Raw genomic sequence first — 24,409 nt, forward strand, 5'->3', positions numbered from 1 at the left:
ATGAACATGATGCCAAGGGTCCCCTCACACAGACACTGAACAAACTTTGACAACATAGTTGGTTCCTGCATAAAAAAAATAAAAAATAAAAAGTTAAACTGTTTTGGTGAGATAAAGATGTATTAATCTGCTGTGTTTCATAGATTTGGCAGGAGCATATTTTATATATAATATATAATTATATACGTATAATAATGCATCTTTTCACAAAAGATAAAGAATCCATGTTGGTCCTAGAACACAACAGCTGTTCTTTTACTGTGAAGTAACAGACATATCTGATTACAGCATCTAAGAGAACAGGTTATTGTCGCCACCTTATTCCTCAGCTTAATTTACCATTAATAATTTAAAAACTGACACCTTTGTTGGCAACAACGTTGTTTCAGACACTATTCCACTGGTGACGGTCTCCCTAGCCTTTGGACATCTTTGAAAAAAGCTGATTTCATTTGTTTCTTTGAACTAAATGGCTACATAATAATAAGAGCTGTCCGTGGCATTGGATTCTGAACTAGCTTTTCATCTGGTCTGGTTTCTTCTTGAAAAATATCCACAGACTTCTAACCTCGCTGGATAAATGAAAGTCTAATAATGGCGAATGAGAAGATGCTTCCAGCCCAAGAGGCTGCCAAAATCTACCACACCAATTATGTGAGAAATGCCAGGGCCATCGGCGTCCTGTGGGCTGTTTTCACCATATTCTTCGCCATCATAACGGTGGTGGTCTTCATTCAGCCCTACTGGATCGGTGACAGTGTTAACACGCCGCAGGCTGGATACTTTGGGCTTTTTCACTACTGTATTGGCAACCCCATCACCTCCGAATTGGTCTGTAAAGGAAGTGTGTTTGATTTTGGTTCGATCCCCTCTGGGGCTTTCAGGACTGCTATGTTTTTTGTAGGCACCTCAATGCTCCTTATTGTGGGCACCATTGTGTGCTTGGGTCTTTTCTTCTTCTGCAACTCCGCAAGTGTGTATAAGATATGCGCATGGATGCAAACATCTTCAGGTGAGCAAAGTGTATCTAGTTAGCCTTGCTAATAAGCATAAATATATTAAAGCATTTAAAAAAATAACCAAATGTGAAATATTGTTTATTAATATATTTATTAAGGGTAGAGACCTGAATAAGGTTAGACATTTATTTGTTTGTTTGCTTGCTATCGATCAGCAAGCTGTGAGGGACACTCACACAGTCTATTCAATAACAGTCTTGTAGTGTAGTGTCTTAAAGGGGAAAAATCTTTATTCATTTATTTATTTACTTACTAGTTTGTGTTCTGCAGAAATAAAGTCATACAGAATTTCCTTTTTGGCCTGAATCCATTTAAACTTTTCGATTAATTTCTGTTTTCAGTTTTCTGGCACCAGAGAATAATTTGGAAGGACGTATTTTAAGACATACCCTACCAGTCAAAAGTTTATATTAAGATTAAGAAGTCTCTTCTGCTCGCCAAGCCTGCATTTATTTGATCTAAAGTACAGCAAAAAGAGTACAATTTTGAAATATTTTTACTATTTGAAATAACTGTTTTCTATTTGAATATATTTTAAATTAATTCCTGTGATTTTAAGGCTGAATTTTCAGCATCATTACTCCAGTCTTCAGTGTCACGTGATCCTTCAGAAATCATTCTAATATTCTGATTTGCTGCTAAAAAAAAAAAAAAAAACATTTATTATTATTATATTGAAAACAGCTGAGTAGATTTTTTCAGGTTTCTTTGATGAATAGAATGTTCAGAAGAACAGCATTTATCTGAAATAGAAATCTAGATATTCTATCAATTTAAAGCATCCTTGCAAAATAAAAGTATTAATTTTTAATTATTAATACTTTTATATTAATACCCCCCCAAAAAAATACTGACTCCAAGCTTTTGAATGGTATAGTGTATAATGTTACAAAAGCTTTTTATTTCAGATAAATGCTGATCTTTAGATTCATCAAAGAATCCTGAAAAAATTTACTCAACTGTTTTAAATATTGTTTTATAATATAACTTTTATCACAGGAATAAATTACATTTTAAAATATATTCGAATAGACAGCAGTTATTTAAAAAAAAAAAGTACAAAAAATATCACAATATTACTGCTTTTGCTGTATTTTGGATCAAATAAATGCAGGCTTAGTGAGCACAGATAATTCTTTAAAAAAATATAAAAAATCTTACTGTTCAAAAACTTTTGACTGGTAGTGCATTTGTTGCATCAGCGAATTTAAAAACATTTTTACCTGTGCGTATATCCTTCACAAACTCGTTTTCATTCGTGAAAAATTTTATATTGCCTCTACCCTGAATAAATGGATATTGTAATTTTTTTATAAAGAGGGAGAAGTCGAAAAATGTCATCTTTGCACTTGATGTTGTAGCTGTGTTGATGGTGATGGGTTGTATGATTTATCCGGACGGCTGGGATGCTCCGGAGGTAAAGCGGATGTGTGGCGAGAGGACGGACAAGTACACGCTGGGGAACTGCACCGTTCGGTGGGCCTATATTCTAGGCATTATCAGCATCCTGGACGCAGCGTTACTGGCACTGCTTGCCTTCACTCTGGGCAACCGGCAAGACAAACTGCTGCCAGATGACTTCGAGGTGGAGAATAATGGTAAGAGAAGCACTGATTAAGGAATGATTTGGAGAGTAATTAGAATATATTTATTACTCCTAATTCAGAGCAGAACATGAAGTTACACTGGCTATGAGCTGGATAGATTCTCACTTTGAAAACACAGCCAGAATGTGCCAATGAATTGATAATTAATTTAATTTTCCATAAATAATATGGATAAATAATAAATACGTTTCTATCCTACTAAATAATTATTCATGACTATATTTAGGATGCAATAACCTGTAGAAATGTTGTTTCCATTTGTTTATAGATAAAGCCTGAATCCAACAGATTTGAACTGCAGTGGACATGGAACTGGAGATTCTTTAAAGTTAAAGGAAATTATATTAAAAAAATAAAAATAAACTTTTTATTTTTTGTACTTTTTTGGCAAAGGCTGTATATATATATATATATATATATATATATATATATATATATATATATATATAGGCCTATATATGGACTTTTCTACAGAATTGATGCAAACTGTTGTCCCACAACCAAAAAACATTTAAAAAGCATTTAAGTATTCAAATCTTAGATTTCATTGAAACCCACAATAATATTTACAATATTAGTAAGCTTAATAAAATCATCATTTATTGGGTACTTTCAATTGGGAGGTGGCTGTCCAAACCCTAACCCCTAAATTTCAACTTATGAAAATGATATTAAAATAAATTTTGTATTTTTTTTCTATTGTTTTTAAAACTATCTTTTTGATTCTTTTGAAAAGTTAAGTTAAAAAAATATTTATTTTATATTTCCTTCGTCAATTATGTAAAAAAAATGAAATAAAAAAAATGTGTCCCACATTTTTCATGTCACTACCAAAACCATTGTATGTTTTAGTCCATTGGCCGAGACTTATTTTAACTACAGCCCTAAATTTATGAGCAGGAAATATTCTTACGTCCCCCTCTCTCATAGCTACAAAGTGCGAGTATGTCCCATCATTTTGGGGTAAATGTAACTAAATTTGAAAAATCTGATTAGAATCTTTGAGCTAGGTTCAAAAGTATCTAAAATTGTCACTACCGAAACTCGAAAGTGGAGTTTCAGTATAATGACGTCTTTGTTTTTTTGGGGTATTAATCCCATAGAATTGCTACTGAAACGGTCACGACCAAAACATGTCATCATTGTTTCGGTGGTGAGAAAAGGGAGCACATAATCCTCATATTTGGGGGAAATTAACTAAATTTTAGTACAGTAATGCAATTTTTTTGTATTTTACTATGTTTTTGTAGTGTTTTAGTGTGCAAGTTAAAATTCTGTAATGTGATGTGGTCACTTCTGAAGCATTTACTGTCACAAGATGTTATGATAGTTTTTGGTTAAATGTATATTCAAACTAATGAATCCTTAACTTTGAGATCAGTATATGATAAACTTTTTGCCTTTTACAAAGAAAAAATGGATTCAAAATACAAAATCAAAATCAATACAAAATCTCAAAATTACGAGTAAAATACAGTTGAAAATGTAATTATGGATTTACCACTGAAAAAACTTAAATAAAAGAGCAAATGTATATATATATAAAATTAATTAATTAATTTATATATATATATATATATAGAGAGAGAGAGAGAGAGAGAGGGATAGATAGAGAGATAGATAGATAGATATACAGTGGGTGCGGAAAGTATTCAGACCCCCTTAAATTTTTCACTCTTTGTTATATTGCAGCCATTTGCTAAAATCGTTTAAGTTCTTTTTTTCCTCATTAATGTACACACAGCACCCCATATTGACAGAAAACACAGAATTGTTGACATTTTGCAGATTTATTAAAAAAGAAAAACTGAAATATCACATGGTCCTAAGTATTCAGACCCTTTGCTGTGACACTCATATATTTAACTCAGGTGCTGTCCATTTCTTCTGATCATCCTTGAGATGGTTCTACACCTTCATTTGAGTCCAGCTGTGTTTGATTATACTGATTGGACTTGATTAGGAAAGCCACACACCTGTCTATATAAGACCTTACAGCTCACAGTGCATGTCAGAGCAAATGAGAATCATGAGGTCAAAGGAACTGCCTGAAGAGCTCAGAGACAGAATTGTGGCAAGGCACAGATCTGGCCAAGGTTACAAAAAAATTTCTGCTGCACTTAAGGTTCCTAAGAGCACAGTGGCCTCCATAATCCTTAAATGGAAGACGTTTGGGACGACCAGAACCCTTCCTAGAGCTGGCCGTCCGGCCAAACTGAGCTATCAGGGGAGAAGAGCCTTGGTGAGAGAGGTAAAGAAGAACCCAAAGATCACTGTGGCTGAGCTCCAGAGATGCAGTCGGGAGATGGGAGAAAGTTGTAGAAAGTCAACCATCACTGCAGCCCTCCACCAGTCGGGGTTTTATGGCAGAGTGGCCCGACGGAAGCCTCTCCTCAGTGCAAGACACATGAAAGCCTGCATGGAGTTTGCTAAAAAACACCTGAATAAGATTCTCTGGTCTGATGAGATTTTTATTTAGATATATAGATATTTAGATACATTTTTATACACACACACACACTGCCATTCAAAATACCTTTAATTTTTTTTAATGTAATTTATTTCAGTGATGCAAATCATAATTTTTATCAGCCTGATTTATTATCAATGCTGTTCTTTTTTAGCTTTCTATTCATAAAAGAATCCTGAACAAACTGTCACAGGTTCCAAAAAATATTAAGCAGCAAAACTGTTCCCTGTTGAAAAAAACAGCATATGCTGGTTAGGTATGTTTTGAAGCATGGGATGCTGGTTTGAGCTGATTTAAGCTGGTCCTTTGCTTGTCCTAAACTGGTCCGACCAGCTCAAGACCAGCACATGACCAGCACAAACCAGCATCCCAGCTTCAAAACATACCTAACCAGCATATGCTGTTTTTTTTTTTTCAACAACACTGGTAATAAAACAATATTTTTGAATGATTTCTGAAGGATCATATTACACCGAAAACTGGAGTAACAGCTGATACAAATTCTGATTTGCATCACTGAGTTAAATTAAATTATATTTTAAAGTTTAATTATGTATTATAAATGTATTTAACCTCTGACACGGAGAAGAGTGAAATCTCCTCACACGACCGCTAACGTTACAGAACATCTGAACATAACGAAACAAACGCACATTGACGGATCTTCTTCCGTCTGTTCTGCAAAATGTAAACAAATGTAGCCTTTATTTCTGCAAGCGTAAATATTGTGAAAATTTCCATATTAATTGTGTCTAGGCAAGGCATTCCTCCTGGAACTAACGCGGGTTTGGCGGGTGTTTATTTCATACTCTGTGACAGCTTATTTAATGAATCAATTATACATTGTATTTAATGTGTAAGGTACATGTACAACAAACTGGTAATGTCATAGTGGTATCGTGTATTGTAATCGAATCTATACCTGTGGAACCGACAGCACACGCGTTCATCTAATAAAGATCTTCATAGCTAGTAAACATAGCCTTTGCAGATTTGCTTTCAACTGACTGTTGATCCAGAGCCACGTCTTCAGCGCTCTTGATGTTACAACTCTGAGTGAGAACCGCTTCAGACGACTCAGCGCGTGCGGCAGGGAACTGAACGAATCATTCAAACTGATTCGCGAACCGATTCATTGGTCTGCCAACTGGTTTGATCAAGCCTTCGAACAGAATTGACTCAAAAGAATGAATCATTCGCGAACGGGCATCGCTCATTGCCCAGAAAAAAAAGTAGATGGCGCGCTTGGAATAAACTGAAGGATTTTTAACTTGTATGCATTAAGATAAAGTAACGAGAGGAGCGTCGCCCACAGTAACGAAGTAAAAGTACCGTTTTTTCACTAAAAATATACTTGAGTAAGAGTAAAAGTACCCATTTTTAAATATACTCTAAAAGTATTAGTTACCCAAAAAATTTACTCAAGTAAATGTAACTCGTTACTACCCACCTCTGGATATCCTGGACGAAAACCTTCTCCAGAGTGCTCAGGACCTCAGACTGGGCCGAAGGTTTACCTTCCAACAAGACAATGACCCTAAGCAGACAGCTAAAATAACGAAGGAGTGGCTTCACAACAACTCCGTGACTGTTCTTGAATGGCCCAGCCAGAGCCCTGACTTAAACCCAATTGAGCATCTCTGGAGAGACCTAAAAATGGCTGTCCACCAACGTTTACCATCCAACCTGACAGAACTGGAGAGGATCTGCAAGGAGGAATGGCAGAGGATCCCCAAATCCAGGTGTGAAAAACTTGTTGCATCTTTCCCAAAAAGACTCATGGCTGTATTAAATCAAAAGGGTGCTTCTACTAAATACTGAGAAAAGGGTCTGAATATTTAGGACCATGTGATATTTAAGTTTTTCTTTTTTAATAAATCTGCAAAAATGTCAACAATTCTGTTCTTCTGTCAATATGGGGTGCTGTGTGTACATTGAGGGAAAAAAAATGAACTTAAATGATTTTAGCAAATGGCTGCAATATAACAAAGAGTGAAAAATTTAAGGGGGTCTGAATACTTTCCGCACCCACTGTGTATATATATATATATATATATATACACACATACATACACACACATACACACAATGTAGATGCAAAATCTTAATAGATCAATATAACCCTTCTAATAAAATTTTTATTACTGTGTTTCAGTAGTGACAAATTTGGGGAGAGGACAAATATTCCAAAACTTTCTGAAAATACAATACGAGAATGACCTGCACAATTACTAGAAATGTGTACCTTGGATATTATACAATTTGCATACATATTTTATAGTATATATACATATATATATATATTCAGGCTATAAGGCTATAATGTAAAATTGTCAATCCAGATCGACAGCCCCTGGTTCTGATGTATTTCATAAAATGTTACCAAATAAAAAAAAAATACACATTTTCCGGCACTCTTTACCTTTTTTTCTAATTGTTTTGCACTGATTTAGTAACACAACAATTATTTAATCTTAACTTTCATCTGTACAAAAGATCAGCGTACATTACAATGAAAAATACTCTGCTTTATCACCTCCATTTTATAAAATTTTAAATTTTTTGAAAACAGCAAATCAGACCAACAGGTGCACCCATCTTCCAAATGCTTTATTAAAACACTTCTATCCAGCTAAGTAATCTTAGCTTAGATGCAATAGTAGGATTTCTTTTAAAAACTGTACATGGCTGTAATATACAGATCAAGGCAAACTCTTTGGTACACATATATACAGACACACACGCATGCACATGCGCGCACACATAAATCATACGTACAACACACACTCACAAATGTTTTTCTCCCCCTCCCCCCATATCACTTTTGGTGGCCCTTGACAGTTACTCACTTTATGTGGAAGCTTCTTGTACACAAAATGTACTGACCATGAGTGAGAAGACTTCAGCTCTTTAAAATCTAATCTGAGACAGACAAGATCAAAACCTACTGAACTAATAAACACACAAACACACACAAAAGACACTTGTATAGTTGGGAGAAACACAGAAGTGTGGCGAATCTTGACGCAGAACAGAACATCTTAATTTATACTCTACAGTCATAAAGGTAAACCAAACAATTCCCTTTCCATAAACCACCATTCCTTTCCCACTCAGAAAACTATGAGTAACAAAATGATCTCTTGTACATTGCACTGCAGTCTGGGTCATCGGTGCTCAGGAGGATTGGACTGCATCTCATGTTAGTACTGCAAAAAAACAGACTTCCATCTTAATTTTTAACGACTCCAGAAAATACCCCAGGTACCTAAACAGGCGCCTCCTAGGTCTAAATTTCATCCTTTGCCAAAATAACAGGGACGGCAGTGGGAGCAAGGCGGGTGTAATCCTCACGAACAAAAAAAAAGAAAAAAGAAAGTAGAAGAAAGCATCTAGAACAAAAACAGACAGGTTTACTATTCCTCTGGTGAGCCAAGCAAATGAGATCACTCAGATTAACAGAAGAAAAATAACTACGCCGATATGCTCTATAAACTGGAAAGTGATCTGTTGCAGTCTCTAGAGTTCAGGGAGAGATGGCCTGAAGTATGTGCAGTGACAGCAAGAGGCCACTAGACGGCAAGCCAAGGGTGTCGCAGACAGTCTGCAGCAGTGGCTCTTTTCTCTGGCAGGAGCTCCAGCATTGGAATCAGGAAATCAGTGAAGGTCTCGGCCTCCTCCCGAGGCCACTCGTATTTATCCATCAGAACATCCAGCAAACCCCACGGCTTCAGTTTAGTGATGTGCTTCAGGTCACCTACAGAAAGCACAATTAGAGTCCAGGCTTCTCATTCCATGCAGTACTCTAGTACCGTTTTTTTTTTCCTTGCAACTTTCTTGCATTAACATTTTGCCACACAAAACCCCTTAAAACTTCATTTTAAATTGATAATGGGATGCCTTTCAAAGTGATATATATATATATATATATATATATATATATATATATACATTTTTTTAAAAAGCACTTTTATTCAGCAAACATGCAGATCAAAAGAGACTTTTACATTGTTCCATAAGCTTTCCATTTCAAATAAATGCTGTTCTTTTGAAACTTCATGGTTTCCACAAAATATTGAGCAGCACAACTGCTTTCAACATTGATGATAATAAATGCAGGGCTTGCAAAATCGCTAGCCTGATGTACTGGGGCTACTGTGTTTTCCAGTCGGGCTACCAAAATGCATCACTGCTCTATCTTGAATAGTGACATAAAATCCCTTACTTGATTTGCATTGTTCACTCGCTTGTAGTGTTGAAACAGATCTTAATTAATCATTTGCATGCATTTCTGTCTTGCTGATTTAAAAGTCAAGCGTTTCAAGTGAAAGAATTCAGTACTGACGCGCTGTTACTCAAAGTGCGCACGCACACAAAATGACCTCAAAATAGTTGTCTCAGCAAGTATCATCTTAAACAGTTGGCTATGTCTTAAGTAAAGCAAACACAATCAGAAAGAAATCGGATGCTGTCTGTGTCAGTAATGTTAATCAAACAACAAAACAGCTTTAGCAAAGATTAAACTAATTTATACAGTGAACACCATGCAGTGTTATTTTAAACTTAATTACATTTCAGTGCCTGAAAACTAATGTTAGAACTTAATTTATTTAGAAAAGTAGCTTTGTTATATTTTATCTATGCTTTTATTTATCCATGTTCTTATTTTATTACGGAGTGTTCACTTGTCTTTAATAATGCTTGACCTTTATTAGTTATACTACAAGTTTTTCCTGTGGTATCGAAGAAGTACTTAAAGTGTTAAAATTTTGCTCACCAAAAGAATCTGATCTGATTTGTGACTCAATATCCGTAATGTGAGCCGAACCATGAGATTTGTGATCTGTTGCACCCCTACAGTCTGGACTTGTTGACTTGTTATTTGAAGAAAAATACTGAAGTTTTCAATTATGCTGATTTATCTTTTTTATTCGGGCTAGTTAAATTCATTTTGGGCTACCAAAATCTGAAGGATGCCTGCCCAAAAGGCTACCATGGAAATTTCGAGAGCCCTGAAATGATAATTGGGCACCAAATGAACATATTAGAATGATTTCTGAAGAATCATGCGACACTGTAGACTGGAGTAATGGCCAGAAATAAGTTAGATTTTAAAATATAATAATTTAAAACATTTAAATTCTAATATTAATTTTACAATATTGTAGCTTTTACTGTCTTTTTAATCAAGTAAATGCTGCCTTGGTGAAAAACTTTTAAAAAATGTTATCAACCCCAAACATTTGAATAGGAGTGCACATACTACTTTATAAAGTTTACATTGCAATTTAATCATCTGAAATAAAAGCATCATGACTAGGTATAAAATGTATTCATAATGGCTGCATTACCTTTCTTGGTGAAAAACTCCTTGGAATATTTTCCGGTCAATATGAGTTTGCGTGGGACGGCCCCCAGCAGTTCAATGATCAAAGCAATGTGGTCTACCATCACACACAGAGAGTGTCGAGCAGGGAGGGGGTAGTGAGGTGAAGGGGAGGACCAAACATTGGACAACTTGATCAGACAGTGTTAATACAGTCATTCACCCATCCTGAGAGCAGAGAGACAAGAGGGAAAACAAGGAGGCGCAGCCATGTCCCGACAGCACAGATGGCAGTCACATAGTGAACTATTTTCACATCAGAGATTCAGATTAAAGATTTCAAGAAGAATTGGACTTGTGTAATGCAGAAGTGTTTCTGAGATTCTCCTGCCTCTAGAGCTTCAAGCTAATTCAGTCATGCCGCAATTCAGTGGCTTTGAAGCTACAACAGTTCGTCTATTGTGATTAGACTTGTAAGAAAAGCCTCCTTGTGAACAACTGGACATTTGCTGAAGAGGATTTTCACAAAACCTTCAGAAAAATGTTTTCAAAAAAAAGTGTAACACAAGGCTGTGCTGTCAATGGAGCTGCTGGATCTCCTCTCTTCCCTTCAAACCCCTCCCTCAGGGCAGGGCTCTTCCTGATTGACAGGCGTACCTTTACAGCTGAAATATTCCTGTGAAAATTTCCCGCTCAAAGCATAGTGACGGGGGATATACCCCAAAAGCTCAATAATCAGAGCAAGGTGGTCTGAGAGAGAGATAGAGAGAGAGAGAGAGAGAGACACACAGGGAAGACAGAGACAGAAAGAGAACATGATAATGGAATGGGGACAAGCAGAAAGAACATGAAGAGAATCTTAAAAATAAATAAATAAATAAAAAGACCAAACTCAAGGCAAATAACAGTGGGTCAGAATGACAGATTACAAGCTTACATCAGGGTCTCCAGTCTCAGCTTATAAATATTTGTTTCATGGCTCTATGGAATATTTGATTCAGACGGCAATTTGGAGTTATATTTTTGCATTATGACCACTAAAACTTTGGGACACACCGCCCATAAAGGGAACGCATTAAATTTTAAAATTCAGGTTGATAAACAAAATCGACAGAAAACCCCAAAAACAAACAAACAAACAAACAAACAGATAGACACTAGTTGTTGACCGATATGGATTTTTTTGATGGCAGATACAGATAAAAGTGTGTGTGTGTATACACATTTATATATTTATACACACACACACACAAATTTAATTTGAACTTTTTATATATCATTCAACTGATAAAATACAGAAAAAAATAAATGTAAATGCGATTATAGGACTAAACAATATAATAAAATAAAAAATACCCAACCCAATCACAGAGACATGACTTGAAGGACATGAAGGATGGGATGGTGACAGAAAAAACCATGAGACACAGATAGGCAATGTTTTCTATGCCAATAGGAAAATTCAATAGCTACCTTCCTCTTTGAGATGACTTAAACTGGAAGAAGGTTGAAGTGTGATCTAATTCTGCTCACTCCATATTTATGAAAATTACATCAGCTGATTCCAGTGCAATGTGGTCTACCACAAGAGTAAGAACACAGTGTGTCCTAAGCAGAAGCATAATGAATCATAACTGGTTTCTAGCTGTCTCTCCAGTTTGACTTCTTGTCTGACCAGATTCTGCTAAACACCATGCAGATATACAAATATAATAAATTTAAGCACCACAATGCACAATTTACAACCAAATGATAAATCTATGTATCCTTATACTTGTCAAATGCCATTAAATAATTCGCCTTTTAAAATCAATAGAATAATCAGAAATTTCACTTGACAAATAATAGGAATTAGGGCTGCAACTAACGATTATTTTAATAATCGATTATTTTTTCGATTAATCGATGAATCGGATTTAAAAAAAAAAAAGCATTCATTTCCAACCCTTTATTCAAAAACAGAACTAAAATCTTTAGAAAGTGCACAAACATGTTGCTCCTTGAACATCCCTGAGCTGTTATAATAATAATAATAAAATAAAATAAAAATGGACTAACACAAAAAACATACACATGTATGCTTTACATCTGGGAGTGCAAAAATTAAATAATTTAACAACACTGCGTCGTTAGCGTTGGTATTGTATCAGACACCTGCACTTAACATTATATGAAAATCAAGCTCAAATGGAGTTAATAATGTTTTTGACCAGAGAATGACGGAGATGGGGTGTTTTGTCTGTCGTTAGAACGGCTGTAACTGTTATGCAGTGCATAAGTGCATTATGCTTTCATCAACTTTACAGGTTATATAACTTTGATTGTAGCTATATGGGCGCTTAGTTTTTCTTGCTGTTTAATACACTTGGCCAAAATCTCAAATTAAGCGCTTATGCACATAATGCACAGGATATTTAAAACGTATATTGACAGCAAATAACTAATTCTTCTCCACTCTTCAAACACACAAAAACATTATCCTTTACTGACATAGTGTTTGAGTAAAGAAAACGCTGTACTATTCAAACACCAATTATTTATTCACCCTTGCATTGCGAAAAAGCAGAGATCTCATCTTCTCCAGGCTGTGCGCGCGTCAATCTGAACGGAGGCGGGGTGAAGGTACGAGGTCTCGCTGAGAGCTCGATGATCCAATGGCGTTACAGTTTTACTGACAAGTTATTTTAATGCTTATCATTGGTTTACTATTTTTAAAACTCTCTGATTTAAAATAATAAAAACGAATTATAAGCGACTCAAGTTTGGATAATTTTTCACAGCACCTGACTGGGCTAGGGTATGGCAACTGCCATACTCTGCCATACGCAAACGCCGCCCCTGCTCCCACACCTTGGATGACTTGGGTCGCACGGATTTCTCTGCCTCCGCCATGTATCTTTCCTCTACCTCCGCTCGTTTTTTTTTTTTTTTTACTTTTTGTTTTTTATTTATGAGGCGCCAAACTCTGCTAGCATCCGTGCGCGAGAGAGACCGAGTGTGTTCACTCCGCTCCGCGCTCAACTAAAGTTTTTTTTTTTTTTTTTTTAATAATCAAACGTCTCCGCGTCGCGCGACACAACGAATCGATTATGAAATTCGTTGCCAACGCTTTTAATAATCGATTTTTATCGATTTAATCGATTCGTTGTTGCAGCCCTAATAGGAATCTATTAAAACAACCACATAGTTGCTCAAAACATGCAAATTCTGATCATGACTAACATAACTCCCAAGATCTGTTTAAATAGCATTTACACTCCAGTGTAAATACAATTAGATCACAGATGACAGAATGCCTTAGAAACTGCAAACGAAGCTTGACTGATGTGTAATAAATTAGGCTTTACGTTTACAAATTCTTCCCACACTCAATTTCCAAGGCATGCAAAATATGCATCTTTCTGTTTTAGTCCATTTAGTTACAGCATCAACTAAGAATAGAACACTAGGAGGAACAAAGAAACATGGGTCAATAAAAGAGGCAGAAGTAGTGGGCGAAAGGTGGAGGAGGAGGAAGTGAATATAAGAGGAAGTTTATAGAAGAGACATGCATTTAAACAGCAGGCTCTGATTGTTAGCGGGGAAATAACCACAGGATTACTCAAGCTCTTAAAGCACTGAAATTTCAATACATATTAGAAGAAAACAACATACAATAAATAATTTGTTATTTAAATTCTATTACATAGTGCCTGTAGTGAGACATTAAAATGTCAAAGTAAATTGTCAGTCATATTAAAACTGAAATCATTCGGTATGTCCTTTACTGTTGGCATATACTGCACATGCATCTGTAATCCGGATTAATTATCACAGTACCATCTTTTCTTAATAAATGTAATGCAGGAAACATTCATCATTTTTGTATTTCGGGCAGAAAGAAGAAATATTGCATTACCTTCATCTCTGGAGTAATCTTCACCAGAGTGGGGCTCAAACAAATAATCACCAGTGGCCAATTCAAACGCCTAAAAAGAGAAAGAGCATTCCAATATCAGGTCTGAATTGTTACCAAATTGATTTATCTGATCTCACAATGGTCCCTGTGGATTTATGTAGAAGTAATGCAGATTTAACAAACTGATGAAAGATCACGTGTAGCTTCTCACCATGCAGGCTGTGCTCCATATGTCAGCGGGTGTGCTGTACCCCGATCCCAGCAGCACCTCCAGGGAGCGGTACTGCCGGGTCTGAATGTCTTCAGTAAAGTGCTTGTGCTGAAGGGCAGAAAAATCATAGCAATACTCAGCTCTGGAAAAAATGCGATTCTTCAATTTATAAAAAGATGAAATCAACTTCTATATTTAATAAACGTCTGTGCACCATTTATCAGTCCACACACAACCAAATAAACTTACACTAAAGTTCAAACCATTGGGGCCAGTAAGATTGTTTATGTTTTCGTGCTCACTAAGGCTCAAAAATACAGTAAAAACAGTAATATTGTGAAATATTATTACAATTTTAAATAACTATTTAATGTAATTTATTCCTGTGATGTTAAGCATCATTTTCGTCATTCATTACTCATTACATTACTTTAGTATCACGTGATCCTTCAGAAATCATTCTAATTTGCGTTTTTACTACAATTTGGATTTCATCAGATTATTAAGATTCTTACCACCCAGCAGGCGTTGCCAAGGTCAGCAATCTTGACCTTGATTTTGTCTGCGTTAAATGGCTCCAGTGGATTGACCAATAGGCTTCCAGATGACAACTTATCTGAAAGAGGAGGAAAAAGCTCAAAATCAAAAACAGACGCATGTGGTCACTATGAGCTGTCATTGTAAAGAGACTCATCAAAAATGCTCACTATGTGTTCTCCTGAAAATAATAGCATTGCAGGTTAGAAACGACATGAGGGTGAGCAAATAATGACACTTTAGTTTTTTTTGTGAACTACCCCTTTAATACAAACAGTTACCAGCATGTAAGACTCATATAATCTCTGAAAATCCTCACTAAAAGAATTAAAAAGCCATAGAAAATTCACTGACCGTTCTTTAGCTTATCCTTGTTCTGTTCCCTGGCTCTGGTTCTAGTCTTTTGCTGATCTTGTTCTCTGGATGGCAACTCTCCCTCCTCCGGCTGCTCTCGGCCTGAGGTGCCATTACTGTAGCAGGCCTGGTCCAGATCAGGGGACTCGGCCCCATTACAGTACTCGTACATGCTTTGAGCTGTGTCCTCTGGGCCTGTGTTTGCATTATGGTGGTCCTCCTGTAGCAGTTGGCCCTTCTGTAGCAGTTGGCCATGTCGCTGGTCTACTTGATCATCCTCTTCAGGTTGTGTTTGACTGGAGTGTATACAGCCGTTACAGTTGAGCTCAAGTGAAGCATCTGAGGTTAGTCTCTCTCTGGTCTCCACTATGGAATCACAAATAATAGCAAATTCTAAGTAAGGGATAATCAACGGCTTGCTGTGCATTAAACGATTTGAATGCACGACGTGGAGGCGAAGAACCACCCGACGCGCAGCGGATCCTGTTTATGCCATGGTCATTTCCCAGCATTCACATATTAAAGATGTTAACAATATTTGTGCTGCAATATTTGACCGGAACGATAAAAATGATGGTTATTTTCGTCTGTATTACTATTCAACTGTAACCATGTTACTATGGTTACCAATGTTTATAGGAAGCGCATTAATATAGAACGTGATTAAATTGACCTGGAACTACCTGTGCAGTTCAACAAATTTAATCAACACCTGCCAGCCAATCAGAATCGAGTATTCAGACAGACCATGGCATAAACAACTTTAATTAACACTAGCACTATAAAAGATTATTTATACAAATAGAAGCTAACTTATTGCATCCTCAGAAGCAATGTCCTGCAGTGACGCTTGTCTGAGTGGGGCACAGGAGGGGGATTTGGGGGATTCTGGGTCATCCTCCTCTTCTTCTCTGCCTTCAGGCCCAATCTCCATCTCCTCCAAGTCCATAATGCACTTCTCCAGGAGCTCCGCTTGACGCTTCTGTTTCTTCTTTAGCTTCTTTTTCTTGTTTTTTGACATTTTTGGTGCCTGAGGAAGAGCAAGATGGGTAATCATGGTAATGCTAAAAAGCAAAAGCATTTTGATGACAACTGAAATATTCCCGGTTATTTGACAAATAAACTTATACTACCATGCAAACATTTAGAATTGTTTTTTTTTTTCCCAAGATGTTTTTGAATCATGACTCGCAGTCTTAACAAGGAAGCATTTATTTGGTTAAACACATTAATATTGCTCAATTTTAAAAGCGCCGTTTTCTATTTTAAAACATTTTCAAATGTAATTAATTCCTGTGATGGCAAACTGAATTTTCAGCAGCCAATAGTCCAGTCTTCAGAGTCACAAGATCCTTCAGAAATCATTATAATATGCTCAATTTGCTGCTCAAGAAAAATGTATTACTATAAATGTTGAAAACAGTTGTGCTGCTTTATATTTTTTATAACTATGGCACATTTTTTAGGATTCTCTGATGAACATTTATTTAAAATATAAATCTTTTGTAACATTATAAATGTCTTCACAGTCACGGTGGCAAGATTTTAAGTTGTAAATAACCCAGAACATTCTTGAAATTGGTAACAACAGCTCAAGATTATATTCCGAGAACTACAGAAAGAATGAGAATAACTGAATAGTTTTCTTCAGGACATTAAAATTAATTGAAAAGAAAAAGATAATTTAATTTTTCTAAATGAAATGCATAAAAACATCTGCTAAAGGAGGAACACATACCAGTTTAGGTGCTGGGGCAGTGCTCACTGGAAGATAAAGAACAACACAACACAATGACAGCTTGCAAAGTAAACCAATTTTAAGAGCAGTATGCTAGAGGGTAAGAAAGCTAACCAACAAGTTAATGAGAGAATGTGAATTGGCTAAAAAAAATTAAAAAAAAATAGTAGGGAAAAGTTGACACATAATCATTCGAAACTGACTGAAGCCGTGTAATAAGTGTGCTTCATCATGTGTGTGTCATTAAGCAGAGCTGCCATACCTGCTGACCCAGATGGAGGGGGAGCACCAGCTTTCTGCCACTCAGTGGCTTCTGCAGCCAACCGCCTGATATACAGCTCATCCACACTCATGAGAATGTTCTCTGGCTTAATATCTGTGTGGATGATTTGACACTTCGTGTGCAGATAATCCAGACCTTGAAGAACCTGAGAGATTTAAAAAAATAAATAAATACAGACACTCAAACAACTATAGAAATATCTATTAGCATCTTTCTAAACATACTTAAGCAACACACAACATTACACTATTGGTTATTCACAGCTCTCTAAAACAAGATGATTTTGTTTGCTTCTGATTCTAATTGAGAAACAACACTCTGTAGAATTGTCATGAAGTCTCTTATGCTCACCAAGGCTGCATTTATTTGATTAAAAAAACAGCAATTTAAAATAACTTATTTCTATTTCAATATATTTTAAAATGTAATTTATTCATGTGATTGCAAAGCTGAATTCAGTAGCTATTACTCCAGTCTTCGGTGTCAGATGATCCTTCAGAAATCATTCTAATAATTCTGATTTTGATGCTTAAGAAAAATATTCTTATCAATACTGAAGGCACAAATTTTTCAGGATTCTTTGATGAATAGAAAGTTCAAAAGAATAGCATTCTTTTTCCAAATCTTGTGTTTTAATGTCACTTTTGACCAATTTAATACATCCTTCCTAAAGTATTACTTTCAACAACAAAAAAACAAAAAGTTTTGACAGTAATGTACAGTGGGGCAAAAAAGTATTTAGTCAGCCACCAATTGTGCAAGTTCTCCCACTTAAAAAGATGAGAGAGGCCTGTAATTTTCATCATAGGTATACCTCAACTATGAGAGACAAAATGAGAAAAAAAAAAATCCAGAAAATCACATTGTAGGATTTTGAAAGAATTTATTTGCAAATTATGGTGGAAAATAAGTATTTGGTCAATAACAAAATTTCATCTCAATACGTTGTTATATACCCTTTGTTGGCAATGACAGAGGTCAAACATTTTCTGTAAGTCTTCTGGTATTTTGGCCCATTCCTCCATGCAGATCTCCTCTAGAGCAGTAATGTTTTGGGGCTGTCGCTGGGCAACACGGACTCCAAAGATTTTCGATGGGGTTGAGATCTGGAGACTGGCTAGGCCACTCCAGGACCTTGAAATGCTTCTTACGAAGCCACTCCTTCGTTGCCCGGGCGGTGTGTTTGGGATCATTGTCATGCTGAAACACCCAGCCACGTTTCATCTTCAATGCCCTTGCTGATGGAAGGAGGTTTTCACTCAAAATCTCACGATACATGGCCCCATTCATTCTTTCGTTTACACGGATCAGTCGTCCTGGTCCCTTTGCAGAAAAACAGCCCCAAAGCATAATGTTTCCACCCCCATGCTTCACAGTAGGTATGGTGTTCTTTGGATGCAACTCAGCATTCTTTCTCCTCCAAACACGACAAGTTGAGTTTTTACCAAAAAGTTATATTTTGGTTTCATCTGACCATATGACATTCTCCCAATCCTCTTCTGGATCATCCAAATGCTCTCTAGCAAACTTCAGACGGGCCCGGACATGTACTGGCTTAAGCAGGGGGACACGTCTGGCACTGCAGGATTTGAGGCCTTTGTTACTTTGGTCCCAGCTCTCTGCAGGTCATTCACTAGGTCCCCCATGTGGTTCTGGGATTTTTGCTCACAGTTCTTGTGATCATTTTGACCCCACGGGTGAGATCTGCGTGGAGCCCCAGAACGAGGGAGATTATCAGTGGTCTTGTATGTCTTCCATTTTCTAATAATTGCTCCCACAGTTGATTTCTTCACACCAAGCTGCTTACCTATTGCAGATTCAGTCTTCCCAGCCTGGTGCAGGTCTACAATTTTGTTTCTGGTGTCCTTTGACAGCTCTTTGGTCTTGGCCATGGTGGAGTTTGGAGTTGGACTGTTTGAGTTTGTGGACAGGTGTCTTTTATACTGATAACAAGTTCAAACAGATGCCATTAATACAGGTAACGAGTGGAGGATAGAGGAGCCTCTTAAAGAAGAAGTTACAGGTCTGTGAGAGCCAGAAATCTTGCTTGTTTGTAGGTGACCAAATACTTGTTTTACAGAGGAATTTACCAATTAATTCTTTAAAAATCCTACAATGTGATTTTCTGGATTTTTTTTTCTCATTTTGTCTCTCATAGTTGAGGTATACCTATGATGAAAATTACAGGCCTCTCTCATCTTTTTAAGTGGGAGAACTTGCACAATTGGTGGCTGACTAAATACTTTTTTGCCCCACTGTACATTATCCCTTACAAACATATCTGTATTCATGGTTTTATTAAAAAAACAGATGTGACACAGAAACTAAACATGATGTCATTATCAAATCATTCTGAATTTTTAATAAAACCAAAAATGTTAAGCAAGACTGTAAACCCATAATAATTAATCTGTACCTGATCCACTGAATCCAGGACAGCAGTTAATTAGTCAAACCATAATTATGTGAACACTGATCTAGTTGTGCAGTAGTGTGCCGTGTTACCTGTCGAATGATGCTCTTGACACAGGGCAGAGGTAAGCCTTGATAGTTGGACTTGATAATCCATTTAAGCAAGTGGTGCCCTAGAACCTCAAACACCATGCAGACATCTGAAAGGTCAAGTGAAGGTCCAAGGCTTTTAAAACAGAACCTGCTTTTGATAGAAATAAGTCTAGAAGTTCTAACTGAAAAACATAATACCAGAACAGTTTCTCTCAGTATAATCACTACCATGCAACAACTGTTTCAAAGTCGGCATTCACAAGTGCCCTTGTAAAAGAATTTGGAGTATCTTAAAATAGCACGGGACACCTGCTTGAAGACTTTTTGACCCATTTTCATTCTCACACACAGACACACACACACAACACATATTCAAGGATACGAGTCCCATTGACCCCTGAGATCTTGAAGTCATCCAGTAGCTGCACAACCATCTCTCTGTTTGGATCATCAGGGTCTGTATTTCTGACCTGAAAACAAAACAGCATAAAATAAAATTAATTAAGCATCCTGGTTTAGTGATATATCAAAATATGCTTACTTGGGGGTAAGCATATTTTTGTAAGCATATTTTGTAAATATGCTTACAAAATATGCTTACTTGGTAATTCAATATTTACATTAAAAATAAATAATCTATATTTCACCTTCATTGTTTTTACCTTCCCTTTTTTCTAAAATGATTATTTAAATCATATCAGTTTCAGAAGTTTCTTTGGATACTTACAGATCTGAGTAGCTTTATTTCATCCAGAGCTGTTTCAGTGTAATGCTCTGCACTCTTTACCACCTTCATGGCAACAAACCGCTTCCCTCTGCAGAGAAGGAAAGAAGGAATAGAAAAAAAAAACTGTATCATGCATATGTGATTTTGGCACATTATTGTGTTATGTTATTCAAAATTACAAAGGTCTTACTGGATGTCCCAGGACAGCCACACAGTGGAGAAATGCCCCCATCCCAGCTTCCGGATCACATGGTATTTACCATTGAATAGGTCCCCTATTTTCACATGGTGATATCCTCCTAACCGAAGAAGAACAGCAATCCTTCAATTTGCATTTGGACAGCTCATCGATTGTCCTTTAGGGCTAGTTTGATTGTTATTTTGTTAGGGACTGATTTTGAGCAATCAATGTAAAGTATGTTTAGACCAAAAATAGAAATTAGAATTTGATCAGATTCTTGACATTTTAAAAGTAAAGTGAATAATAAAACAAAAATAAAAAAAAATAATAAAGCGAGTAATAATAACATCACTTCCCTTTTACATTAAATACAAAAAAAAAATCACATAGATATTTGAAACATACAGCGATAGGGGTATAAACACAGAGGATGATGACATTCCTGTATTTACAGTACAAAAGATCAATTTATTTTGCAGTTTACAGTAGTTATGTGTTGCACTTCTAGGACGAAATTGTTGTTTCACCAACAGAAAAAACAACTGTGAAAAATAAGTGCTTCTAGCCTTTTTAGCTTTCTCAGATTGAACTTATTTCAGCAATTTTAAGTCTAGTCTATAATAATTAAGCTGTAGCTTCTGCTGTCAAAAAGAACTTATAGAGCTTTGTTTGCAACCTTTGCAATAGTCATTAGGATCTTCTTGCTCTTCATCGTCAGAGCCAAGGATTTCCTCATCGGGCTCCTGTATCTGGGTCTCTGTAGGGGCCTGCTGTTGTGATGCCCCGCGTGGAGGATGTGCTGGCCTGAGGGATGACAGTACATTTCATTTAGGTCAATGGACACACATTACAGCACAGTCTATATAGGGCGGCCCTCTTACAGTATAAACACTCATAGAGCCATCATCTTACATGAAAGAGTCTTTGATGCTGATTTTACATGGTTTAAATGTTCTGACAACCGTTTCAGCATGTGATTTTAATTTTTGACACGCTACACTCAAAAGGACCTACATAAAAACGCCTTCAATGAATAACCGAACTGGATTGACCTGAATAAAGCAGCTATATAATCTTAGAATAAGTGAAACAGAAGTTGTCTTTATAACTAAAATTACAGAATCCTGATCGAAGAACTTGCTGGTGCTGTTTTGCTGTTTACTACTGCAAATCTACTTTAAAACTACCTGTATTGTAAACAAAAAAAAACTACATTGTTAAAAGTTGGCATTGTTGGTTCCAGTCCACAAAAGGTTCTTTATAGTGAAAAAAAAAGAGAGGTTATTTTAATAACTTTTGAACTGATAGGTTGTTTGGGGAACCAAAAATATGAATCTATGGCAAAATCCCCTTTTGGAACCATTATTATTAAGAGCGTAAAATAAATAAACTTGACTTGTTTAAAAAAAAAAAAAAACATTCTTTTTTTTTTTAACTTCATCTGAATCAGTCATCTGAATCTTAATGCAAAAAACACGATATGCACACAGCTAGTGTTTTTTTTTGTTTTCTATCGCATAAGATCTTTTGTTAAATACAATGTTGACGCACTCTTGTGTAAAAAAAAAAAAAAAAAAGTCTACCAGTGTTTCAATGCATTTCACTGACTGCATGCATCCTGCAAATTTTTTAAACCAAAATGTTTAAAGATATCAAATGAACACGGTTCAACAACTAAGACAGAATAATCAGAATAAACTCAAGATGACTCATTCTGTACACATCAAAACAGTGGCGCCTAACAGACACTGCGTTTAACAACCTACTAACTAAGCAACTTCCAGAACATCATAAAAAAAGTCAACAAGACAGAATTCCATATTATGGTTCCTAATATCTTAATGTCCAATAATGTCCCAGAAAAGTGTTTAACTGTGCACAACCCAGTAGTATACATGCAGGCAGTCCTTCTTAGGTCTAGTCTAACACTCATTTTAAAAATTAAAATTGACACCCAAATAAATAATATAATAAATAAATACTAACAGGTGAAAAAACACAAGAGGATAAGTCACAAACTCACTTCTTGGTCGACTTCTTGGCTTTGGACCTTTTCTTCCTCGCCTGAAGTGCCAGAACTGGTGTGACAAATGAAGTACAACATATATATGTATATTAGTGGTTTCATTGTTATATATATATATATATTTTTTTTTTTTTTTTTTTTTTTTAAATAGCTTAAACTCAGTTACTCAAAGACAGCCAAACATAGCCTGACAATAATACAGGAGAAACACAGACCGGTGATAGTAATCTCATGTAATCTTATGTAATGCACATAAACAATACACAGCTGAGTGTTTACAGTGTGACAGGAACTGAGCGCTTTACATGAGTGCAGACGTGGCTCTTTAATAACATGCATTTTTTCATCTGTTTTTATAACGCCACGAACATGGATGCAGAAACGAGGTTGTAGGAAATGAATTCCTGAAGTTTCCACGACAGCAAAGAGGAAAACAGACGCTTTCAACTCTCATCCAGTTGATTCGTGCGCGCGCCTACTCAGAAGATTAACGTCTATCTAAAACAAACGAAAAGCGAAATCGCTTAAAGTGAAGGCGATAAAAACCGACAATAAAACATGCCTCTGGGGCGTGATAAAAATAAATTTAGCTCACTTCAGCTGCAGACTGAATGGCTACATGCTAACGCTAAAGACACCAGCCCATGCGTCCCAATACAAAGCAAAATGCGCCTTTATGCTTTAATATCACACTACTCGTTTGAGTCAGAACGTACGTTATTCACCTTGCCTCATATATAAACGTTATAGCTTCAAACAAGGCAAATATTATTCAGAGAAAGTCAAGGAAGAGCTTACCTTTTCTCTCCATGTTGGCCCCTTAGTTGGCGGCTTGGGTGGCCCTGCGCATGCGCGCACCTCCGGACACGAGCGTCTTGACTATTGCGCGTTCATGGTGCGACCTGTCATATATTTTTTTTATTTGTCAGAGCACATTTTTTAAATGTATGTGCTTTCGCAATTATACATCGAAAGAAGAAAGATGTGACAGTGACAGAAGTAGCCAGACGAGCACATCTTAACACGAAAACAAAGCACAGGTAAATCTACGGGACAAAATGCATCATGGTAGCCATAGTTACAGCGGTTACTGTTGTAAATTATGGTTTCTGTGGTAATTTGTTATAAGAGACTAAAGAAACTCTTGAAGGTGCATTGGTCATAAAATGCATTTTAATACATTTTTAAATGAAATCCAGACCTAGGGTGGAGAATGTCAATAATGACCTCACTTTCTATTGTTCAACATAAAACAAACAAAACAAAGAAGCAGAAGTTTCTGAAAAATATCGGCCTTTATTTTCAGTAAACAATGGTGTGTTTGATTCCATGTTTTCTATGTCAGGTGCTAAAGACAGTTGAAGCTTTTCAGGTTCATAAATACCACCTTAACAGTATATAAATATTTTACTCTACTTTCATATTTGAACATTCAATTAATAGCATTTTAAAAACAGCTACTGGAGGCAGAATCATATCGCATACAGTTCATAGTAGCAACCTCAGGTGGACACGCACACACACACA

The 24,409-nt window shown here is 36.3% G+C and overlaps 2 protein-coding genes across 5 annotated transcripts; one reads left to right on the plus strand and one right to left on the minus strand.

Annotated features, from left to right (window-relative positions):
* The first annotated feature begins 594 nt into the window (after positions 1-594).
* lhfpl5b (LHFPL tetraspan subfamily member 5b) lies at positions 595-8,753 on the plus strand. 2 transcript variants are annotated; one of them, XM_058785753.1, is made up of 3 exons: positions 595-1,012; positions 2,381-2,611; positions 7,860-8,753. In XM_058785753.1, the coding sequence occupies exons 1-3, from the start codon at positions 595-597 to the stop codon at positions 7,979-7,981; spliced, it is 771 nt and encodes a 256-aa protein (XP_058641736.1). In that variant the 3' UTR covers positions 7,982-8,753. The 2 variants fall into 2 exon arrangements, with proteins under 2 accessions (XP_058641736.1, XP_058641737.1); XM_058785754.1 differs by lacking the exon at positions 7,860-8,753 and adding an exon at positions 2,895-2,927 and having other exon boundaries at positions 2,381-2,617.
* srpk1a (SRSF protein kinase 1a) lies at positions 7,215-23,778 on the minus strand. 3 transcript variants are annotated; one of them, XM_058785714.1, is made up of 16 exons: positions 23,681-23,778; positions 22,880-22,934; positions 21,533-21,660; positions 20,866-20,974; positions 20,676-20,763; positions 20,331-20,418; positions 19,949-20,055; positions 17,423-17,588; positions 17,161-17,186; positions 16,236-16,452; positions 15,423-15,788; positions 15,047-15,147; positions 14,532-14,639; positions 14,321-14,390; positions 10,448-10,540; positions 7,215-8,853 (listed from the first exon to the last, which is right to left on the minus strand). In XM_058785714.1, exons 1-16 carry the CDS (start codon positions 23,691-23,693, stop codon positions 8,669-8,671), a joined length of 1,920 nt encoding a protein of 639 aa, XP_058641697.1. In that variant the 5' UTR covers positions 23,694-23,778; the 3' UTR covers positions 7,215-8,668. The 3 variants fall into 3 exon arrangements, with proteins under 3 accessions (XP_058641697.1, XP_058641698.1, XP_058641699.1); XM_058785715.1 differs by lacking the exon at positions 10,448-10,540 and adding an exon at positions 11,080-11,172; XM_058785716.1 differs by lacking the exon at positions 23,681-23,778 and adding an exon at positions 23,608-23,632.
* Between the last annotated feature and the right edge of the window lie 631 nt (positions 23,779-24,409).

The sequence above is a fragment of the Onychostoma macrolepis genome, chromosome 08 (genome assembly GCF_012432095.1).
Source record: "Onychostoma macrolepis isolate SWU-2019 chromosome 08, ASM1243209v1, whole genome shotgun sequence".
Taxonomy (NCBI): Eukaryota; Metazoa; Chordata; class Actinopteri; order Cypriniformes; family Cyprinidae; genus Onychostoma; species Onychostoma macrolepis.